The 23304-nt window shown below is 44.0% G+C and overlaps 1 protein-coding gene across 1 annotated transcript in view; it reads left to right on the plus strand.

Annotated features, from left to right (window-relative positions):
* The window catches only part of JMY (junction mediating and regulatory protein, p53 cofactor), a 68128-nt gene extending 45564 nt beyond the window's left edge, over positions 1-22564 (plus strand). The window contains exons 5-11 of the mRNA XM_016186362.2: positions 3346-3511; positions 3925-4112; positions 6453-6539; positions 8054-8149; positions 10726-11326; positions 13406-13716; positions 17062-22564. Of these exons, the coding sequence (XP_016041848.2) occupies positions 3346-3511; positions 3925-4112; positions 6453-6539; positions 8054-8149; positions 10726-11326; positions 13406-13713 (1446 nt within the window). The 3' untranslated portion in view covers positions 13714-13716; positions 17062-22564. The remainder of the gene's footprint in view (positions 1-3345; positions 3512-3924; positions 4113-6452; positions 6540-8053; positions 8150-10725; positions 11327-13405; positions 13717-17061) is intronic.
* The last annotated feature ends 740 nt before the right edge of the window (positions 22565-23304 follow it).

Raw genomic sequence — 23304 nt, forward strand, 5'->3', positions numbered from 1 at the left:
CCCCAACACATTTCCAGTGGGTGTTGTCTTTCCTCCCTCTTCCTGCTGGGGCATCCCACCCGACCCCCACCCTACCGTGCTGCCTTCCTGGAGGCCTCGCCCCTGAGGCTGCTGGGTCTGGGAGAGGAGGCTGCTCAGCCGCACTCCACTGAGGAGGGGCGCCTGTGTAGTGGCTGGGGGCGCAAAGCTGGGGCCTTGTTCATAGTCAGATACACACTCTGCAGGCTGAGCCTCCCCTCAGCCTCAGGTCCACTAGTCGGCAGCTAGTCGTGGCTTACATTTATATAATAGTCAGACAAACAGCAAGTGTCTTTTTTTTTCTAGCTGGCATTCTCCTTCGTGTTACTGGCTGCATAGAATTTTTTAAAGTATAAAATTTTTAATACTTTATTACTGGATAGAGACAGGAATTGAGAGGGAGACAGACTCCTGCAGACTTGCTTCACCACTCATGAAGCTTCCGTCCTACAGGTGGAGGCCAGGGGCCTAAGTTACAGAGCTTTTAAAACTGAAACCCCGAGTCAGCAGAATAGCTCACTTGAAACAGCAGAGTATTTGTCGTGCGTTTGAGGTCTGAGCCCAGCCCCACAGTATTGAAAGAAGCTTCAACGCTCTCCTTTCTTTCCTTATGCTTTCCTTCCCTTCCCTTCCCTTCCCTTCCCTTCCCTCCCCTCCCCTCCCCTCCCCTCCCCTCCCCTCCCCTCCCCTCCCCTCCCCTCCCCTCCCCTCCCCTCCCCTCCCCTCCCCTCCCCTCCCCTCCCCTCCCCTCCCCTCCCCTCCCCTCCCCTCCCCTCCCCTCCCCTCCCCTCCCCTCCCCTCCCCTCCCCTCCCCTCCCCTCCCCTCCCCTCCCCTCCCCTCCCCTTCCCTTCCCTTCCGAGCACTGATCAGCTCTGGTTTACGGTGGTGCAGGGGATTGGACCTGGGACTGCGAAGCCTCAGGCATAGCAGTCTGTTTGCATAACCACTATGCTATCTACCCCTGCCCTTCCTTATGCTTTTCTATCATAAAGGAGAAGGAAAAGAAAAAAGAAAAAGTCCTAGCATTTTGTGAAATAGATTGCCACTCTTGGTCTCCTCATTTCACTGACTAGCTTTATTGCTATAACCAGGTATGTAGGCTGAATTGCACTAACAGTGCAGTGTCTGAAGAGCTGATGAGTGTTAGGTTTATGACAACTTATTATTACACAACAACAATTTTCTTGGTGAATTGGGTGAGGGTGGGAGAGGGAGAGGGAGAGGCTGAAATAAGCTCCGAGAGTCTGGGATGACTTATCCATGCCATCATTTCCCCTGGGGTCAGCATATTACTTTAATAGTATGTTCTTTAATGTTCCAGATTATGTTTGAGCTCTTCAAAGGATTGGGTAAAACTGCCGGTTAGTCATTCTTAACAAGTTTATGCTTGTTGCAGATACTCTATGTGTTGTGATCTTATGTATGTGGCATACTCATAGACATATACACACACACACATATATTCTGTGGTGATGTGCCTTTTTATTGGCATTATAGTTTTACTTTCTTTATTGGGGGATTAATAGTTTACAGTAACATATAATAGTCTGTACATGCATTTATAACATTTCCCAGTTTTCCACATAACAATGCAACCCCACTAGGTCCTCCTCTGCCATCATGTTCCAGGACCTGAACCCTTCCCCTAATCCCCCACCTCCAGAGTCATTTACTTTAGTGCAATACACCATATTGGCATTAATTGAAAGTGACCATTACTCAGAAAAACAACAAACATAAATTATTATGTCTATCCCAGATAAGTGTTTCGCCAGTGAAGGCTTTATTATAGTACTACCCTGTGATTTTTTTTTTTTTAATTATTAAAATACAGATGTGTTTTATGTTTTCTTTGGCTATTTTAGAGAAAAAAGTTCTTCCTAATGTGGCAAAATAAAATACTTTAAAATTAAAATAGAAGTGTATGTTAAATATTTAGTAATATAATGCTGAACTTGAAACAAGAGTTCTAAATTAATGCTAAAATTTAAATGTCACCTGGGCAAGCAGAATTCTGTGACTTATGTTCCCATTAACTAGAGACAGGAGGAAGTACTATTTCTTTTAATCTATCCCTTAGTTTCTGAATCTTGATTGTAGTCATTCTTACTTTGCCTTCTCAAAAGTTTGCACAGTTAGGGGCCAGACAGTGGTGTCCCTAGTTGAGTGTACATGTTACCGGACACAGGGACCTGGGTTCACACACCAGGTCCTCACTTGAAAGGCAAAGCTGGACAAGCAGTGAAGCAGAGCTGCATATGTGCCTCTCTCCCACTCTCTGTTTCCCTTTCTCTCTCAATTTCTGTCTTTATCCAAAATAAAGAAATTATTATTAAAAAGTTGTCAGAAACCCTGTTGTTTGAAAAACTACATATACATGCAATTTTGCACATAATGTAGTGAGTTCCCTGTTTGTTCCTGAGCTTCTGGACTTAGATTGTCCATGGACGTTCAGCTTTTTCCAGCAAAACTTCTGCAAATATCGAAGTCTTTTAGGCCCAGTACTTTGAAAGAACTCAAGGTGAGTTTAATTGGTTGTAGTTACTTTATTCTCCGCTCTTCGAGCTGTATACACCTTCATGAAATAAATGGAAAGTTACGTCTCAACAAATGTGGCAGTGTTATCTCCTGATTAATCATTTTTTCTTTGGTTAATAGGGAACTAATCAGAAAACCCATTACATTCCAATCCTTGTTGGTTGAAAAGTTCTAAAAGTAAAATCAATTTGCTTTTTTCTCTTGGCAGAAAATTACTACCACTGTGCATCTGTGTGTGTGTGTGTGCGCGCGTGAGTGTGTGTGTGGTTTATCAAACCACTTAATTGGGGGAATAATAGTGGCTTACAGACTGGTTCTTGGCACTTGGATCCAGTGTCCTCTTCCCAGGACAGGTGTCTGCACCCTCCTCCCACACCAGCCGAAGTTCCCTTCTCTACTGGGCACTAGGTCTCCAGTGCCCTCCATATGTTTTTAGAGTGTGTGGTTGTGGTTCCTCGAGGTCCTCTCTCCAAACATAAGTGAATTGCTAATTTTGAACTGTTCTGAGGCCAGTCCCATATATGTCAAAGTTTTGTCATCCTTTTAAAAGCATGTAACTAACTTGTGATTAAGATGATAGTTCCCTGTGTCAATCTTACTTTAATCAAGCATTGAATGAGTATTTGCAGTCTGTCACAATGGGTACAAATTTGAGGGTCTAATAGTTCTGCCAGAACTTCCTACAGTGATGAAAATATTCTATATTTTCCAGCAGGTAGCTCCTAACCACGTGTGTCTGTTTCCAGAAACTAGACAATTTCCTTTCTTTACCCCCCACCCCCATACAGATGCAGAGTTTACAGGGAGGTACGGAAGCCATAGCCCAGCTGGATCAGCTAGAAGCTGATTATTATGATCTGCAGCTTCAGTTATATGAAGTGCAGTTTGAAATCTTGAAGTGCGAAGAGTTACTGTTGACAGCACAATTGGAAAGCATCAAAAGACTCATATCAGGTATGGCATGCACTTACCCACGTAGCATGATCATGGGGTGTATACCTAGGAGGAATGGACATGGATGTCAGCTGTGCTGCCTCTTGAAACTAAAAACCAAAATGTTTCTAAAGGATTTCCTAAAATCAGACAAGTGACGGAGGAATCTCAGCGGTGCACTCATATGTCATCACTGAGTGAATTGCTTCTTAATTTAATCTTACTTCTCAAAAAATAAGTTAACATGTAAGAGGAAGCGACAGTGACAGCTGACACCCACCGCGTGCACTCAGCTGTGAGCCAGACCCGCTTCGACTCTGTGCACACACTTACCTTCTTGACAGGCAGTTGAGAGGCTGGAGCCAGTATGTGGTCAGAGCCCTGGTGTGGCTGCCTTTAACCACTATTTGTTTCTCATTGCGATTCTGCAACAGAGAAGAGAGATGAAGTGGTCTATTATGACACCTACGAAAGCATGGAGGCCATGCTGGAGAAGGAGGCGATGGCGGCGTCTATGCATCTCCAAAGAGAAGAGCTACAGAAACTGCAGCAGAAGGCTCGCCAGCTGGAAGCCAGACGTGGACGGGTTTCAGCCAAGAAAGCCTACCTCAGAAACAAAAAGGTGTGGTGCTCAAGTAATATGCACCGCACCGCACCGTCTTGGTTTCCTTTCCTCGCTCCCTTCCTCTCCCCCCCTTCTTTCTTTCTTTACAGTCGTCATACTATCTCCCCTGCTATCTTGTTTTTAAATGTTGCACTTGCTCATTTCTTGATCCATATCTAATCATTCTAGTGATTTTTTTTTTTATGTTGCACTTGCTCATTTCTTGACCCATATCTAATCATTCTAGTAACTTTTTTTTTTTTTTGTCATGGATACTTGTATATCTTTTAAAACTATGTGTGAGTAATCGTAGTCAGTTCAGCCACTGAATTAACCTCATTCTCTTAACTACATTTAACTAACCAGTAGCAGCATGCGATTTATCTTGGTCATCCTGAAGTAGGTGACTTTTTTTGCCTCTCAGGTTATTGCTGGGGCTCGGTGCCTACACTACGAAGATTCTGCTACTCCTGGAGCCCATTTTCCTTCCCCATTTTGTTGCCCTTGTTGATGTTATAAATATGTAATTCACTGATAGGATTCCTGCATGTGGAAACTTGTCTAATATGAAGTATAGGACGTACATACTTTCACAGGAGAGTACATTTCAAGAGAAACGGTGTGCTTCCTAATCCAGATGTGCCGACATGGGGGTTGTCTCTAGTCACCATTATTTTGAACTTGGGATGTAAAACCAGCTCTTAGACCCGAGCCAAACCGGTAACCGTGAGGCGCCAGTTGACACTGAGCTCATGTATTCAGACTAAGTGTGTCGTATGAATGACAATGCCATTTTCCTGAGACCCTGCCTTTTTGTTCTTTACCAGATTCTAGGGCTTCCACTTTTCTGTTTCCCAGAAAAAGCCCTTTGCTTCTTTGCATACTAGATCTCACACATTGAAAAAACTTTGGCAGTACGTCAGGAAGCCCGGGCATGGTGTCACTTTGTCATCACGGAACCGATCCTTTGGCTCCTGGAGCCATGGCCTTCTAACAGTTGCTAGGTGTGCCTTTCCTGCTGCATGATGAGACACACTGCTCCTACCGTGAGCCTCAGAATATTCTGATCCACTTAAGTAACAGGTGAAGGTGCTAACTGTCCCTAGCACTAAGTATAGAGGAAGATTTTGGAGGGGAAATGTAGGTAAGTAAGGGTTTTCAGGGGCAGACTTTCTAGGACTTTTGGAAGCACTGTTCCATCAGTTACTTTTAACTGTATAATGTATTATCTTTGAGTCTAGATGAAGTTTGTGAATCTGAAAGTTCTTGAGAGCATTTTAGGAAGATGCTATGCAAATGGGATTTTTCTGATTCAGTTCAATTCAGCTTGTTAACAAGCACATTGTTAAAATATAGAGATGGTCATCCGCAGAAGTATGTTGTCATTTGATAGCTAAGCGAGAGAAGGGAGTGAGTAAACTTTCTTGAGAAGGCCTTGTTTGGAGAAAGTTAGAAATTCCAAATAGAAATCCACCGGACTGATGATTTTATGGGCAATTCCAAGCAGTAAGAAGCCTACTGATACATAAGTACCTTGGCTTGTCAGGGCATCATACTTAGTGAGGCATTGCAGAGACTGAGTTATGGTAAGTTTGTACACTATCCCAGTGACGTGGGATCTATGTGGCGTTACTGTAGACTATAGAAAAGTATTCCGGAAAGGGCTAATTGAGACAGGCTTATATTTTAGAAAAACAAGGCAACTTGAAGAAGAGGCAAGAGAGAGAAGAGACTGAAAGGTCCTGCATGGAAAGTGCTAGGATCTATGTTGTGGTGCTACGAGTCTGAGCGTCAGTGGGTCTGAAAGTGTTCGCCCCTGACACTTGCCAGAAGTCTCCGGGGTTCTGTGATACCTGAGAGAAGAGCCATTCTGCACTATCTTCCAGGATTCTGAATGGGGCAGGTGGCTAGAAGGTGTTGTCATCAGCCAAGGTGGAGAACGTAGAAAAAAGGCACATAGAAACCCAGAGGTGAGGAGCTGCGGTCCTGCAGAGCCCACAGACCTCCTGCGTGGCGGCGTGCGCCCGGCAGAGCCACCCCTCAGCCCTGGGGGCGTGGCGAGGAGGAAGGGTGGGACAGGGCAGGGCAGGGCGGTGGGGACCTCAGGAAATAAAACTAAGGAAAACGTTCTTGACTGGAGGATGAGGAAGTGCTGCAAGAGGTACTCGCACTCGGAGGTGTTCCCCCTCGGTAGGCACTGCTCTGACGCTCTGGACGGGAGAGCACGTGTAGCTTCATTGGTGTTCAGCTGTGTGTTTTTCTATTAATTTTTAAATTATCAGATAAGTCCTGCCGTTAAGTCTTGGGTCTTCTAAGTTTCACTGACATACACTAAAATCATATTTTCTGTATTCATAGGAAATTTGTATTGCAAAACACAATGAGAAGTTCCAGGAGCGTCTGCGGAGTGAAGACGAATACAGGAGCCATCACACAGTACAACTAGTAAGTTCTGGCCTCTGGAACAGAGCTGTTGGCTCAAGGCGCCATGTTGGTTTATCCGCCTTGTTTACTGTGGTTTGGGGAGACCGAGTGGAGACTGTGCGCACTGGCTCTGCGGCCACAAACGCACCAGCTGTCCCACGAGGGGGTCTCAGCAGAGCAGTGTGTCTGTCAGTCAGTGAGGAGACAGTGAGACGTCACGATTCCTCTGAACACGTTACAGGTTTTCTGGCTGCTCAGTGTTGAGTGGTGTGCATAAACCATTCACCAGCACAGTATCAAAAAAGTCGGGTCTCCTGCCGCGTAAACTCCCCACCTTCTGCCACCCCCACATCCCTGGCAAGCAGCAGAATCTGTCTCTCTGTTGATCGCCTTTTCCAAAATGTGTTATTAGAGTCCTTTGCTAGACGTGTGGTTTTTTCTTTCTTTCCTTACTGAGATGCATATGAAGTTCCTCCGTCTATCAAGACTTGGTGATTCTTGTCTTTGGCGGGTCTTCACTGCTGTGTGCTGACTTGTCCAGGCAGAAGGAGGGGGAAGGAAGGGAAAGGCGCCACATGACTTAGCCTGTTATGTTTCAGAAGTTTTATATAGTTTACTTTTTCATGTACAGTGTGTCACAATTTTTTTTTTTTTTTTGCTACTTTCAAATGTCTGGTTGTGTTAATACCATTTGTTGAAGGAGAGAACAGTGACCTTTCTCTACTTTTAAAGGCTAGTTGATTATACTTGCTTGAATTTATTTTTGTACTTTAGTCCATTCCATCAGCCTACATCTTATTATCCCTAGAAATACTAGAATTATCTTGATAATTTACAAAAGAGGCAACAAATTTTTATTAAGATTGCTGCAGAGCAGGGAGAGACCATCATTCTGCATAGCACGTACTTCGCTGAGCGCTGAAACCGGGAACATCATCTTATCTCTGGGCTCCAAGTGGGGAAATGGTGCGAGTATTAACCCCACAGCAAGGAACAATAACATAAATATAAAAAATTAATGTGATAAGATTCCAGGATTGAATTAAAAGAAAAAGGCCAAAAAGCAAAACCATAATCCAGTTTTCACTTTTATTCCCTTTTGTTGCCCTTGTTTTATTGTTGTAGTTATTATTGATGTCTGTTGTTGGATAGGACAGAGAGAAATGGAGAGAGGAGGGGAAGACGGGGAGAGAAAAACAGACACCTGCAGGCCTGCTTCACCGCTTATAAAGCAGCCCCCCTGCAGGTGGGGAGCCGGGGGCTCGAACCGGGATCCTTCCGAGGTCCTTGTACTTTGCGCCACCTGCGCTTACCCTGCTGCGCTGCCGCCCGCCTCCCCCATTTACCTTTGTAGAAAGGTATTCCATGTATTGAAACTTTTTCTGTCAAAGGATTTCTGTTAAAGCTTTATAGATAGTATTTCACGCCTCATTCTACAGAGTCAGCCAATTTACATATTAGGCAAACACTCTTCCCCATATTGGAAATTTAAAAAATAAATCATAATGGATTTACTATTGATTTTTTTCTATCAGAAAAGAGAAAAATTACATGATGAAGAAGAAAGAAGAAGTGCCTGGGTTAGCCAAGAAAGACAGAAAACACTGGATAGACTTCGGACATTTAAACAGGTAATAGAAGTCCAATCCATTTATTGTTTTTCACTGCCTTTTAAAAACAGCCACCAGGACCTAGTGGGGGGTATATTGTTATGTGGAAATGTTATGCATGTACAGACTACTGTATTTTGCTGCTGACTGTAAACCATTAATCCCCCAATAAAGAAATACTTAAAAACACACACACACACAAACACAGCTACATATACACTACAAGTTTTCTGCATTAGAAATGTTGGGTTTTTTTCCACTATTGTTTAGAAAATAAATACCACCACTACATTAAATTAATGTTTTTTATTGCATGGCTACCTTTCCTCCAGTTGTTTCCAGAGTTATTATTTTTGTGACCCATAGCCTACCAGAACCTCCGGGAAATTTGGATTCTTTTCAATTTTCACAAAAATAACTTACTGCTATTTCAAGTGCCAATCTGCCATTAGTTTCAAATATATAATTCTATTTAATAACCCACAAAACTGGCATAAGCATACATTAGACTGCGTTAGCAGACCTGATATCAGAGCAGCTCAACTTGTCCTTGAAACTAAGTTGACTGCTAGTGATTGTTAAAATTCTCAGGAGCCTTGTTTTCAGCATTTCTGTTGATGAATTTCCTTAAGCAGTCAAAGAGTGCTTTTGATCAAGTCCTCTCGGTGTTATATTAAAAGGTTTGCGAGTGGGCAAGAAGTGACTTCTATTTATTTGTTGTCATTGCTGGGGCTTCACTGTTCCAGGATGACTTTTTCAGAGGCAAAGAGAGGGAAAGAACCCACTGCCCAGAGAGGGAATTCCTCCCACCACCACCCCATTTTTCATTTATGATTCATAGTGGTTTATAAGATTGTAAGATTAGAGAGTATAGTTCCACACCCACCAAAGTTCTGTGCCCCCTTCTGGGAGAGATTTTTGTGGGGGGGGGGGGAGATTTCTTCACATGGAACAGCCTTATGTTGAGTAAGTATCTAGCAAATGCACTTATGCTCTGGTTTTGCTGTAACAAAAGACAGACTGGATGTTTGGCATGTCAGTGCTCCAGAAGTTTTTATTCCCTTATTTTTTGTTCTGTTGTAAAAGCATATACTGTTTTCAGAGTTTTAAAAAATGACAAGATTTTTGTGAGAGATTATTGTCTTAATTTTTTTTAACCTATGAACATTTGAGAATGCATATAAGAAACTGATTAATTTCAAAGCTTCCTGTCAAAACCTTGTTTGTATGACACCATTATTTTCAGATTTCACATTGCTGCTCTTTTTTTCTATATAAGTAATTTTATTTGTTAAATGTCTTTAAATTATTTACTTTGGATTAGGGTGGAGAAATTGAAAGGGAGAAGGCAGCTCAAGAGGGACAGGGAGAGCTATAGCCTTGTGTCACCACTCAGGAACTGCCCCTCCTGCAGCCACGTGGAGACCAGGGCCTTGAACTCGGGGCCTTGCACACAGTGATTTGTGCACTTAACCTGGTGTGCCACCACCTGGCCCCTGATAATTTTTTTTTTAATTGTGTAACTTTTGTCAGCTTCTTCAATAAGTAGAGGGAACAAGACCTTGCTAGGAATGTGAGGGCCCAGAATTGTTGGGACCAGGGAAGTCAGCTGCATGCCTTGTATGTGGGAGGCCCTGGCTTTGATCACTTGTACCACATAAAAACAAATAACCTCATCAGTTGGTCTTTCTCTTGAAAATATTACTCATGGGTCAGGGAGCTAGCATAGACTTGCATCCCAGAGACCCTGAGTTCCCAGGTTGAGTCCCTGGCACCACCAGAAGCCAGAGCTGAGCAATACTCTGGCCAAAAGAAGTTTTTTTAAAGAAAAATTTATCACCATGGGGCTGGGGAGACTGCACAGTGATCATACAAAAAGCCAAAGGTCCCAGGCTCAGTCCCCAGTGCCACCATAAGCCAGAGCTGAGCAGTGCTCTGGTCTCTGGTTTAAAAAAAAAAAATTGTATTTTGAAAGAATATTATGTTTCATATTTTCATTTTCTGTATAGCAGTATTCTGTTTTTGGGTTTTTTTTCCCTTAAAATCACAAATTGCGCTGAGGACAGCATTAGTAGTTACACAAGACTTTCTTTTTATTATTTATATATTTATTTATTCCCTTTGGTTGCCCTTGTTGTTTTTTATTGTTGTAGTTATTATTATTGCTGTTATTGATGTCGCCGTTGTTGGATAGGACAGAGAAATGGAGAGAAGAGGGGGAGAGAAAGACAGACACCTGCAGACCTGCTTCACTGCTTGTGAAGCGACTCCCCTGCAGGTGGGGAGCGGGGGCTCGAACCGGGATCCGTATGCCGGTCCCTGAGCTTTGGGCCACATGCGCTTAACCCGCTGCTCCACCGCCCGAGCCCCACACAAGACTTTCTTACCTGATGCTCAGGGGTCAGAAGTTCATTCTCCAGTGCTAACAAAAACCTTCACTGAGCGGTTCTCTAGGTTTTGTTTGTTTGTTTTTACAGAAAGGAAAATCACAAATGATCCAAAATACTGTGTCTGTGGGGAGGGGCCGGCGGTAGCCGTCTGTCCAGAAGTTGTTTCAGCATAATGTAACCAGTTATGTCGCCTTCTGGTCTTTGTAGAGGTACCCTGGCCAGGTCATCCTGAAATCAACCAGATTACGCTTGGCTCATGCCAGAAGAAGTGCGGCCAGTCCCGTGCCCTGCGAAGAGCAGTGCGGCCCTCCAGCAGGGGCGCCACAAGGGGAAGCAGAGGGTGAAGAGGCCGAGGAAGCCAGAGACAAGCTCGGGGCCTCACAGGCCGCGGACCCCCAGAGCGCTGCCCAGCCTGGGACCCCTGCATCAGCTCAGCCGGAGGCCGCCTCCTTACCTCTCCGCGCCGGCGGTCCCTCTGAGCTGCCCCCCGCCTTCTCCCTTCCCCTTCTGAGCAATATTGACCTCGAAGCAAGTTCCCTTACGGTCGATGCCCTCCTGGCACCTCCACCTCCAACACCCACCCCCCCTCCGCCGCCCCCGCCCCCGCCGCCCCCTCCTCCGCCGCCGCCGCCTGTCTCGGACAGGACTTCAGAGACGCTGGAGACGGGCCTGCCGGGAGAGGAGGGCAGTGAGAAGAGGATCCCGAAGTCTGCAAGCGCCCCCTCGGCACACCTCTTCGACAGTAGCCAGCTGCTCAGTGCCAGGAAGAAGCTTAAGAAGACCGCTGAAGGCCTGCAGAGACGGAGAGGTCAGTCGACACACAGAGGGCTTTCTTTATATCCACTTGTTGCATGAAGTAACAGAGTCAAAGGGCTTCATTTCACAAAACTTTACAGAGCTTGAAACATTGATTTTGAGCAGTAGTTAACAGAGAATTTTGGGCAGAGGGTAGATAGCACAACGGTTATGCAAACACTTTCATGCCGGAGGCTCCAAAGTCTCAGGTTCAATCCCCCACACCACCATAAGCCAGAACGGAACAGTGCTCTGGTTAAAAAAAGAGTTCTTACTAACCCATATTGACAGGTGTGTATACAAACACAGAAATGCATGCCTTCTTGGACTCTCTTTTAAAAAGTATCTTCTGAAGGGATGGTTGGTCTGTTTGATAATACTTAGTAGATGGCTGCTTCGACATTAGAAAGTCTGATGTTAAACTCGGGTGGTGCAAGAAAGGTGTATCCCGTGAGGACTGTTGACCCTAGGAAAACATTAGCAGAAGCAGATAGGACCTCGGTTTAATCTCTGTATAAATTAAAAAAAAAAAAAAGCGAAGGGGCTGGGGGACAGCTCAGCCGGCAGCCAGCATGGGGCACACCTTCCCATAAACGGGCTGGACTCCAGGTGCAGCTACCGCCCGGAAAGGTTACTCACGGGGAGCTGCGGGGTGAGCGGTGCTGTGGTATATCTACTCTTCTCCCTTCCCCTCACTGGCTCCCCCTCCCTAAAAAGAAGAGTGTCCATTGGAGTGGTGGGACTGTGCAGATGTGAATCCCTCGTGAAAACCCTGGCAGAAAAATAAATTAATAAATAACATAAGGCAAAGAGTAGAGAATGATAAATGCAGTTTCTTACATGCCAGATAAGCCCTTGTAAAGCCACTATTGAAAACAGACGAACTCTAGCCCTTAAACAAAGCTGTAGCTTCTGTGAGAAGATTGGACCCTAAGATAGCATCCTAGAAAACTTTCTTACTCTGTGTCCTGGGAGGTGATGCTGTAGGTGAATGATCAATAAACGGATAGATCTTCTCTTCTTACACGTGTAAAACAGCACTTCCAGCATCATGGACCAAAACTTAATTCATTAAGTGAAAAGGTAATCCAATCCAATCACTGACTTTAGTTTGGGACTGGTATACTATGAAAATCCCTGATATTATTGAAGACTACCTCCCAGCTCCCAAAGTGCTGCCCTTCTCCTCCTGCTCCTCCTCCTCCTCCTCCTCCTCCTCCTCCTCTTCCTCTTCTCTCTCTCAAAAAATGTATTCCTGGGCCCCTAAATAGTTCACTTGGGTAGTATACTGCTTTGCTGTGTGTGTTATCCAAGTTTGAATCTGGCTCCCACTTTACTGAAGGAAGTTTCAGAACTGTTGTTTCTTCCACCACCACCCCTTCTATCTGAAAGGGTTTGGTCTACAGCTCTCTCTCTGTCTCTGTCTCTCTCGCGCGCTCTCTTTCTCTCAATGTTACGAGAGAGGACAACAAGAGCCAGCACTTCACTCTGGCGGCTGAGCTGAGCTCCAGAGATGGAATGTGGGCCATCACGCTTGAGCTGGCACACTCGGCCCCTGCACCAACTCCTGAGCTGCTGCCCCCCCTGCACCGTGGAAGCAGGAGGAGGCAGGAGGAAGCAGGAGGAAGTAGGAGGAAAGCAGGAGCAAGTAAGAGGAAAGCAGGAGGAAGCAGGGGAAAGCAGGAGGGAGGCAGGAGGGAAGCAGGGGGAAGCAGGAGGGAGGCAGGAGGAGGCAGGAGGAAGCAGGAGGAAGTAGGAGGAAAGCAGGAGCAAGTAAGAGGAAAGCAGGAGGAAGCAGGGGAAAGCAGGAGGGAGGCAGGGGGAAGCAGGAGGGAGGCAGGGGGAAGCAGGAGGGAGGCAGGAGGGAGGCAGGAGGGAAGCAGGAGGGAAGCAGGGGGAGGCAGGAATTGCATGCACGCAGTCTCAGCGGAGACTTTGTTTAGCGGGCACAGGAAGATCCCCGGTGCGGCACCTTCTGCCCACCCTTCACGATGCGTTTGGCGGTTGGTGTTTTCAGTCTTGTGAAATACCTGTCCCCTCTGCCTGTGAGTGCAACCCTAACTATACTTTTTCTCTTTTTGATTTTCTAAAGTGAGCTCACCCATGGATGAGGTGCTGGCTTCCTTGAAGCGTGGTAGTTTTCATTTGAAAAAGGTTGAACAGCGAACTCTGCCCCCTTTTCCTGATGAAGACGACAGTAATAATATTTTGGCACAGATAAGGAAAGGGGTCAAGTTGAAGAAGGTACAGAAGGAAGTCTTGCGAGAATCCTTCACCCTCCTGCCTGACACAGACCCTCTCACACGGAGTATCCACGAAGCGCTTCGGAGAATCAAAGAAGCCTCGCCGGAGTCCGAGGACGAAGAGGAGGCCTTGCCTTGCACAGACTGGGAAAACTAACAAGTAAACACTTTCATTTTCTTCAGTAGCGGCCGGTTCCTTGACTTCTATGTTGGGTGACGGGGTCTGCTGTGTCTTCCTGAGTCTGAGGCTCTTTCTATACAGCTCAACTATAACCTGAATCCTAAATGTGAAAACTTCAGTTTTTACTTTCACAGTTTCTAGGAATGTGACACACAAACTTTTAGAGCTGTTGCTATTTAAACACTGTGTTGTTGTTTTAATTTTGTTCTCATTTATTTTGGAGACAGAAATTGGGGGGGGAGACATCTGCAGCACTCGTGAACTGACATTTCTTAGTTCCAGCTTTAACAGCTAAAGAGAGATCTGGTCAGCCAGGTAGCAGCTCACTGGCTAATGTGCCTCCCTTGTCATGCGCATGACCCAGGGCCAAGCCACGAGTCCACACCACAGTGGAGGAAGCCTTTGTACCACAGTGGTCCCTTACCTCTGTCTCTTTCTGTTTTGTTCTGGAAAAGTCAGTCCAAAGTTGTGAAACTCTGGCATGAAAAAAGAAAAAGTACAGGTAGGGAGTCGGGCGGTAGCACAGCGGGTTAAGCACAGGTGGCACAAAGCGCAAGGACCAGCATAAGGATCCCGGTTCAAGCCCCCCGGCTCCCCACCTGCAGGGCAGTCACTTCACAGATGGTGAAGCAGGTCTGCAGGTGTCTGTCTTTCTCTCCCCTCTTTGTCTTCCCCTTCTCTCTCCATTTCTCTCTGTCCTATCCAACAACCACATCAATAATAACTACAACAACAATTAAAAAAAAGAAAGAAAAAGTGCAGAAAAGGAGAGCCAGCTTGCTTAGTTTTCTTGCATGTGTGAGCGCCTCAGTACCGTGTGAGCGCAGTGAAGGCGGAATGAGCAGAACTTGTGAATGGCAGCCCAGGACTTTGCTTTCTCTCTTCACTCAACAAAACAACAAACTTGGTTTTGGTTGCAAACTTTTGCACATTGAATTTCAGTGTCACAAAATTAATTTTGTGATATAAAAAATTGCTAGGGTGGGGGAGATAGCAGAATGGCTATGCAAGAGACTCTTGCCTGAGGCTCTGAAGGCCTAGGTTCAATTCCCCGCACCACCATAAGCCCAGAGCTGAGCAGTGCTCTGGTTAAAAAAAAAAAGCTGTATTATCTGGTTATTAGATTTATCAGTTATTTCATTGTCTGCCTTGAATCACAGCTAACATAGTATATACAAAACTGTACACACATCTTATTGGTACTCCTGTGGATACGAATTTAAAATTTGGTCTTCACTGAAAATCCTAAGAGCTGCATGCCACTATATTTCAGCTAGTGACATCATATTGTGGCATAAATCATAGTATAGGCTCAGGAAAGGCAATGCTGTGAATTGAATAATACATGGAATTGCTAAGGCTCATAACTGGTGTTGTAACTGCAAAGACAAGGTCTGCAAACACGGCGCTCTTGCTGGCACACGTGGGCTTCACAACGTGAGGGAGGGGGCATGTGTGAGCGACTGCAGCGGGAAGCACCAGCCCCTCAGAAACGATAAATACATGAAGACACGTCGAGGCGCCCTGGGAAGGGGGCACAGACTAGATTCCTAGAGTGACGTGACGCCACTCCACCCGTTACCTGTTTAACCTGGGTCACAAGGACTGCCGGGAGACCTTGCCTGTGCTCTTGTGCGACAGAGAAGCCTGATCTGGATTTTGAAGATTTAACATTAAAAATATGAACTGTCTCATTAATCTCTTAGTATGGATTATTTGTTGAAAAATACTTCAACTGAGCCATCTCCCACACCCTCCTAGTCAGTTCAGCTGTGACCCCATGGAATAAGCACTGCAGGCGGAGGGGAACTCTGTGAACAGCCAGCCTCTAGTAAGTTGGATAAAGAAAGATACACTTGAGCTGGCTTTCTGACATAGTTCCTGTGGAGTTGTTCCTGAGTTACTGCATAATTATAATTGTGCTCTCTAGTAGAACTACAATGTGAACCACAAATGCAATAGAAAAAAACTAATGGTCACATTTAAAAGGCATAAAAATGGGTCAGATTGGTTTTAATATTTTGTTTCACATTATATATTTAAAATAGTATCTGTCAATATGATTTCAATACAAAAATGTCGTGGTGTAGTTTACATTTTGTTTGTTTGTAATGAGTCTTCAAAATCCAGTGGTGTTTCACACTTAATTAGTAACACATCCCAGCTTGGGTGTTACATATTCAGTAGTTAGAATGAAGGATGTGTCCAGCCAGAACAGTAAAATTGTACTTAGTGAGCAAATCTTTTATATTGATCCTGACTTTAAATAAAAATTTTCAAATATGGTTAGTTTTTAAACTAACAGCGAACTTTAAAACAATGAGAAAATAGTTTCGGGGGACAGTGGTGGTACCCAGTTAACCCTACACACCATGAGTAAGAACCAGGGTTCAAGCCCTGCAGCAAAGATGTTACACTAGCAGTGAAGCAAGTTTACAGGTGTCTTATCTTTCTCTCTCCCTCTCTGTCTTCTTCCCCTCTCTCAATTTCTCTCTGTCCTATCCAGTAAACATGGTGTGAAGTGCAAGGACCTGCATAGGATCTCAGTTCAAGGTCTTGGCTCCCTACTTGTAAGGGGGTCACTTCACAAGTGGTGAGGCAGGTCTTCAGGTCTCCGTCTTTCTCTCCCTCTGTCTTCTCCTCTCTCAGTTTCTCTCTGTTCTGTCCAATAATAGCAATAACAACAACAATGAAAAAAATAGCCTCCAGGAGCAGTGGGTTTGTAGTGCAGGCACTGAGTCCCAGCAATAACCCTGGAGGCAAAAAAATAAAATGAAATTAAAATAAAGTCCCGCCAAAGCAACTGTTTCAAAACCAGTATTGAATTAGAAAGATAACTTGGTGGGTAGGTGCCTGCGGTGCCACACACACGGCCCGGGTCCGAGTCCTGGCACCACATAGAGAGGTGACGCGTATGTGAGGGCCCTGGCTGTCAGATACAGACCATTGCTGATACTGTCCTCTGACTGCCAACGTAAATGTTTGAGAATGCTTCTCCTCTGGTAGATTTTAAAGATGCTGTTTACACTTCTGGTGTTGGTGATTACAAGGGAAGTAGTTTATGTCCTGTTTCCCCTATATATAAAAGCAAATGAAAAATATAGTGTGTGGCAATATTCAAAGCTTACATCCCAGTTATTTGCTGGAGGAATATGACCGTATCTGGTTTTAAAGTGTCTCTTCTATCCTGTCTGTATAAAGCACCTTTTATTGGTGGCATGCTTTTCACCCCAGATTCGGGAAAGATGTAGGGGAACGTAACTGTGAAATGGCAGTAACGGACCATGTGTAGTAAGTAATACTTTCTATTTTATTCATAAACAGGTGACTTAACAGGAGAAGACAAAGATCCACAGTTGAAGATGAACCGTTTCTCTTTTGCAAATGAAATTTCTAAGTGATTGATTCCACAGCTGGATTCCATTAGGTCCATTGTACTGACTCAGTTCTGTGAAAAAGATGAAGCACAATTGGTCAGTGCCCACTGTTCAGCCATCCCGACAGACAGTGACTGACAGGACGTTCACATGTGCAATGTTGATGACTGCAGTGAAGAAAAGGACTTCAGAAATCCCTGGGGTTGTTGTTGTGTGTTTGTTCCATAACACCTGCCTCCTACCCACCCACTCACATCCTCTTAGAGACCAGCTAAGGAGGGGTCACTGAGTAGGACGATGGGGTGGCAGAGATCTATCCACTGTGAGCTGTTTGGGGCTGCTTGAAATCCATCTTTTCGGTGCACTGAATACTCATCTGCTTCAAAATACAGAGCTTTCTGCATAGCAGCTTATATGAATAGTGCAAGCTATGAAAAGGAAGTTTACCATGGTAGCTTAGGACGGCAGTGGGGGGGATCAGAAACGCACTGAAAACTCCCATTCACTCAACAGCCTCTGGAAGGTCACTAAACGTGGAGGTGAACCTATTTGTGTGTTACCCCCATGGCACATTTTTAGAAGACCACACTTTGTAAAGTTTCAAAGTAAAACTTTCCATGCTTTTAAATAATCACTCATCATTGTGAATTTCTAATAGTTTGAATTTCATGTGCAGTTTTGTTTTATGAAAAGCAATACTTTGTAATTTGATATTTCAAATTATTTTTTAGTCTTTGTTGGAATTACTGCTTGATTACTATTAAAACACACCGTGACTTTCCTATGAGAATCAGAAATCGGGGTTCAGTAATAGGGATGTAGATTTTAAGTCTTTATCATGCACCATTTAAGTTTTTATTTGTATGCTTCACAGTTTTTTAAAAAAAAAATCACAGCGAGTAGGGGAAAAGAAACAGTGCTCCACTGATTTGTAGAAAGTACACAGTGAAGCCTCCACGGCTGATGATTCACTGTCCTCACAGGATTCGAGTGGAATTCTGGGAGAGAATTCTTGTCTTACATCGTTAAAGCTTAATCACATGCATGTAGCTCTCCTGCTGATTTTACTGAATGAGAAACCTAAGGATGCGTTTTTATGAATGGAGTCACTACAGATCCTTATAGGACTGAAGGTACATGTGTTGGGACCTAGTTTACAGTACTCTGAGTACTCTGCAGAACACAGTTCTGTGTGTGATTGATGGTGACTAACTATGAAGGGGGTTAAGAACTTAAGTACCAAAAAGAACTTTGTACTGTGTTCAAGAATTCCCTAGAACCAGGAAGCAGTCTCCGAGTATAGAAACAGGTGTTCCTGGGGGTGTGGGCGGGAGTGGGGGAATCCCTCTTTGTCACTTTAAAATCATTATGGAAGAACTTTCTGGCAATAGGTTATATAAAGCGAAATCTGCACAAATGTTGGGGGTGTGTTTATTGATGAAACTAGTCGCTTTGGCTCAGCTTTCCCACAGTGCAATTGATTCGATTCTAACACTATTCTCACATGCTGTCTGAGAATCAATAGTAGAATCACTAGATGTCATGTATAAAAGGGACCTTTACTCCACAGCTGGGGTGCATGAAGCAGCTGGGTTTTCCCCTAGACACCTTCAGGACAGTGTGCTTGTAACCCAAAGAGTGATTGATTTGATTGTTAATACATTTGAAATATTTTTAAACAAATTTACAAGCCTTAAGGAAAAGATAGCAGTTTTATGCTTCTGATCCCTGCTGTTTGCTTTTTTCATTTACTGACATTTAGGAAACTATAGGAGGTTCTAGTATTAAAGTCAGAAGCACTCGTTTTTTTCCTTTGTAGTGCTGGGGATTGACCCTCAGGCATGAAAGCCACTTACATAACTGTCACCTGTGTCCAGCCAGCCACTAGAGCTTCCCCTTGTCAGCAGGGATCTGCTGCTGTTTTAGTGTGACCATTAGAATACCATTAAAAACAGACTGACTTAGACAGCAGTCCTCTCATCTTTTGAGCCATGTTGTTTGAGTGAATCTCTAGCAGATAGTGGAAGGTGTACAGCAGGGCCCCGAATCCTGGAGGTCCCGGAGGGGTGCAGCCACAGCTCTCAATAGGACCACTCCAAGATGCTCTCACATCTGAACATGAAGAATTTTGCTTAGTTTTGGGGTGGAGGAGGTAGTTTGTTTTTTGTTTGTTTTGCGTACAAGCAACGCCTTGATCGTAACCATCTCTGCTCATGTTCTGGGAAATTTCTTTTTTTTTTTCCACCTCAAGATTAAGGCTCCTTCCACAATATCACAGATGACAGCAGCTTACCATTGGTCTTTGAAGTCATCACAAATAATGTTGAAATTTCAAATACCTACAGTCTCCTCTGTGAAGATGAGGCTACCCATTAGACCCGCCTGCCCATTTGGAAATAATTTCAAAACTCAGCAGAAATTGTATGGGCATGGTCAGATTTCTTTTTTCGAGCGACTTTGTCCTTGTTAATCTTGTTTGCGTTTAATCGCCTCCGTATTTGCAGAGTCCCACACTCCCGGTCCTAAGCTTGCCTTCACTATGCATATGATTTTAAATATTTGATGGGTTGAGACATATTAGATGGTTATGTCTTGGTTAATGTGTTTCTGTTTGAGGACTCATAGATTGATCTCTGCTCGTTTTTTGCTGAAGCTGCTTAGAACCATTACCAGCCTTGTCACAGTTCCAGCGCATTTAAAATGTGGCGACAGGGAGACGGTGACCAGTGGATGTTCTGAGGTGAATGCTCACACATCACTGGATTGTCAGCCTGCAGTATTTCTCCTAATACAGTCGGAAGTGTGTGCATATAACCAAATGCACCGTGTACCAGAAAGCCTTTCCTGGTGACTACAATCCCGGCCATACTCTGGTAGAGCAGAATGAGGGAATGAATGCCTGGCTTCAGATTTGTAAGAGATAACCAGTTGTCTTGCTGACTGGATGTCCTATTTTGTAGACATACTAAGTTTGTGAGCAACTTAAAAAAATTAGATTTCTTAATCTCTCAATTGTGGAACTGAAACATTTTTGTGAAATGCATTTTTAAATGGACTCAGACACAGTTCTGAAAGTTGGTCAGGTGTCCTGTCGACATCTCCAAGCGGGAATATGGGGCTTTTCTCATGACATGAACCAGAAGTTTCAGGAAAAACTTGTTTCCACAAAATGTGTTCAAGTGTACAGCACACGTATAGCCATTGTAGATGCCAAGAATTACAGCTTTGAGTGCAGTGAGTGAAATTCCAGAGAGCAGCAGGCTGTCTGATTGGAGCCAGACCAGAGTATAGGTAGCAGCAGCTTTAGTTGACATAGTCCCTAAGATGCCTCCCCTCCCCCCTTGCTTATGGTGCGGGAGATTGAACTTGGGACATTGGAGCCTCAGGCTTGACAGTCCCTTTGCATAACCATTATGCTATCTACTCCTGTCCATACTATTTCATTGTGAAGTTTTTAAGTCGGTACCTTAGTCTAAGGAAAGCTTTTATCCTACCCCCATTGAATACAAAGGGTTTTTTACACCCTTGAAGTTCATGATCATGCACTTAACATCAGACAGCAAGCAGCAGAAATACTCACGAGTCCTTAAATTCCCTGTCAGGGAATTAATTTTACTTACGTATTCATGAGAAAGGTAGGAGAAAGATAACACTCTGGTACGTGTGCTGCCGGGGATTGAACTTGAGACCTCACGCTTGAGAGTCTAATGCTTTATCCACTGCGTCACCTCCCAGACCATAGAAATCGAAAGTCTTTATACTTGTTCACCAAGTTGTGAAGCCTCTTTCGCAGCTAGAAAAAAAATTTGTCTTAATTGTGATAGATGCATGGTGAAAATTCTACTCATTTGATTGTGAGCGCTTCAGTCTTAATGTTTTCCCTAACTCTCGGACTGTATCTGAACTATCACATAAAGCTGAATTTGCATTTTAAACAGACTTCATGTCCCACTTAATTGCTCAGCATAGAAGGACCCTGCTAAGTGTTAGGAGATTGACAGGCGAGATTTGTTTGAGATGAGAGAGGGGAGAAAGGAGATTCACCTTAATGCCGGAGCTGTCGGGTTTATTCAGTGGTTCGTCCGGACTTGGCTGCACAGTGCCCCTTACTCAAAGCTTATAGAGAAGAGTCTCTGCTTGCTTATGTGGAACAGGAGCTGTGGCATTTGTTACCCTATAGATATAAACTAAAAGTTGAAGGTGAGAGTCTGGGGAGGAGAGAGATTGATTGATTTCTACACGCAGTCATTCTTTTCTGCCCAGTGTGTAGCCTGACATTTGAAAATTTTAATTGATCAAGTTCCAAATTACAGACCTTTCCTTCCCACTCCAAACACACTTGCTGTGTCACTGTAAGGTGCATATGTAGAAAATACCTCGGAGGTTGATTCGGTAAATATTTTTTTGGTGTTGTCTCACTTTATTTTAAGTCATCCTTTTGAGGATTAGAGAACAGTTTGGCTTTTGCTTTGTTTCTCAGTCAGGTATAACTAAAACTGGCTGAACTAGGGGACTTAACGGCGGATAGAAAAGATGGTGGAAAGTGATTTTTATCTACATACAAGATGTCTGGGTGTTTGATCAAGGGAAGTGTGGGGTTTATTTAACTTGCAAGTTCTATGGTTTACTATCTAAGAGAGTGACAAGCTAGTCTGGCTTTTCCCACCATTAATTATATCGGTTTCAAGAAATCTCCAGGTGCATAAGATGGCACACTCCCTCCCCTGGTGAACCAAGAGGGGTAGACAGTGCCGCTCATGCAGTGACCAACTCCTGACTTCAGCTTGGACAGAGCCCCCAGTGTCTCACCGAATGAATTCCCACTGTACTGTAGGTCTTGCTCCGTGTGAAGCTATAATACATAGTTTATTTTTAAAAGATGGAAAGTTGAAGGCTACTAACCATTTTGCATGAATAAAGCCCATTCAGGCCATCAAAACTGACACATTTTTAAAGCCTTTCTGGTTAAGTGAACACTTTAATGACAAACTGATCCAACATTCACTAGCTTTGTGCAATATTATAATGGTAGGAGTAAAACACTGGCACACTGTGCTTAGCTTTTAAGGATCGGCTTTCACAATGACACAGACAGTGTGCATAGTGCAATGTAAATTCCAACGTTTGCAAATTTACAACCCTTACATATGCTCAGTTAACATTCTAAAGTATTAAGAGTACAAAGAACTAAGCAAGCATTTATAGCAATACTATGACATCTGCAGTTATCGTTGTTCTGACTGTTGCCTTCTGCTCTTGCGAGTTTTCTGCGTTGTAATCGTGTTGCTTTGTGCTTCATGTTTCTTACACTCATGACTTCAGAGTTAAGTCCGTGCACACCATGTATAGCAATCACCTTTATCTTCTTGAACATGCAATGTAACAACATACAGTTTTGGTGCTTAACAATATTCCTTTTTTTCTTTAATAAAAGATATTTATTGAGTTAACTGGATGCTGTTTGTTTAATGTTGGGGGTAGATGTCGCATCACATCAAATGAAAGGAAGTAACAGGTTTTGTGTTTTTATGACTTGACTAGGACTCAGAGACTCTCTAGCCCTGAACCTGACCCTCTTCCTGACCACTAGTCATAATAACACAAAGTATTTCATGGTCATCTTAAGTTGGCAGAGACGACTAGCCTCAAATTTAAATGTAAGACTGGGGTAACTTGGCTGGTATCACAGGATACCAAAAGATCACTCAGGGATACAAGTTGAGAGTCCAGAGGTGACTTCACTGAGTGTAGCACCCCAGTAGAAGTGGGAGCAGTAGTGAATCTCTTGTGTTTTGAGGCCTGAGTCCTTTTATTTACATGTTTCACAATAACATCGAGAATCCCAAATTTCAGCAGCCCGGGAGGTAATGTAGTGGATAAAGCATTGGACTCTCAAACGTGAGGTCCTGAGTTCGATCCCTGGCCGCACGTACCAGAAAAGTGTCTGGTTCTTTCTTTCCACCTATCCTCATTAACAAATAAAATATTTAAATATATGTATATATATTAAAGTCCCAAATTTCAAAGGCGCCGACTCAAGCAGGAAGCTGGGCAAACTGCAGGGGCACGAATGAGCAGCCTAGGCAGGCCGTCAGCTGTGGGTTCTAAACATCTGGCTACCTTGCTCCAGTAAACTACTGTTCTCCTTTCCCAAGTCGGGGCCAAGACTTCTGTGTCCAGGAATTACTGT

This window comes from Erinaceus europaeus, chromosome 11 (genome assembly GCF_950295315.1).
Source record: "Erinaceus europaeus chromosome 11, mEriEur2.1, whole genome shotgun sequence".
Classification (NCBI taxonomy): Eukaryota; Metazoa; Chordata; class Mammalia; order Eulipotyphla; family Erinaceidae; genus Erinaceus; species Erinaceus europaeus.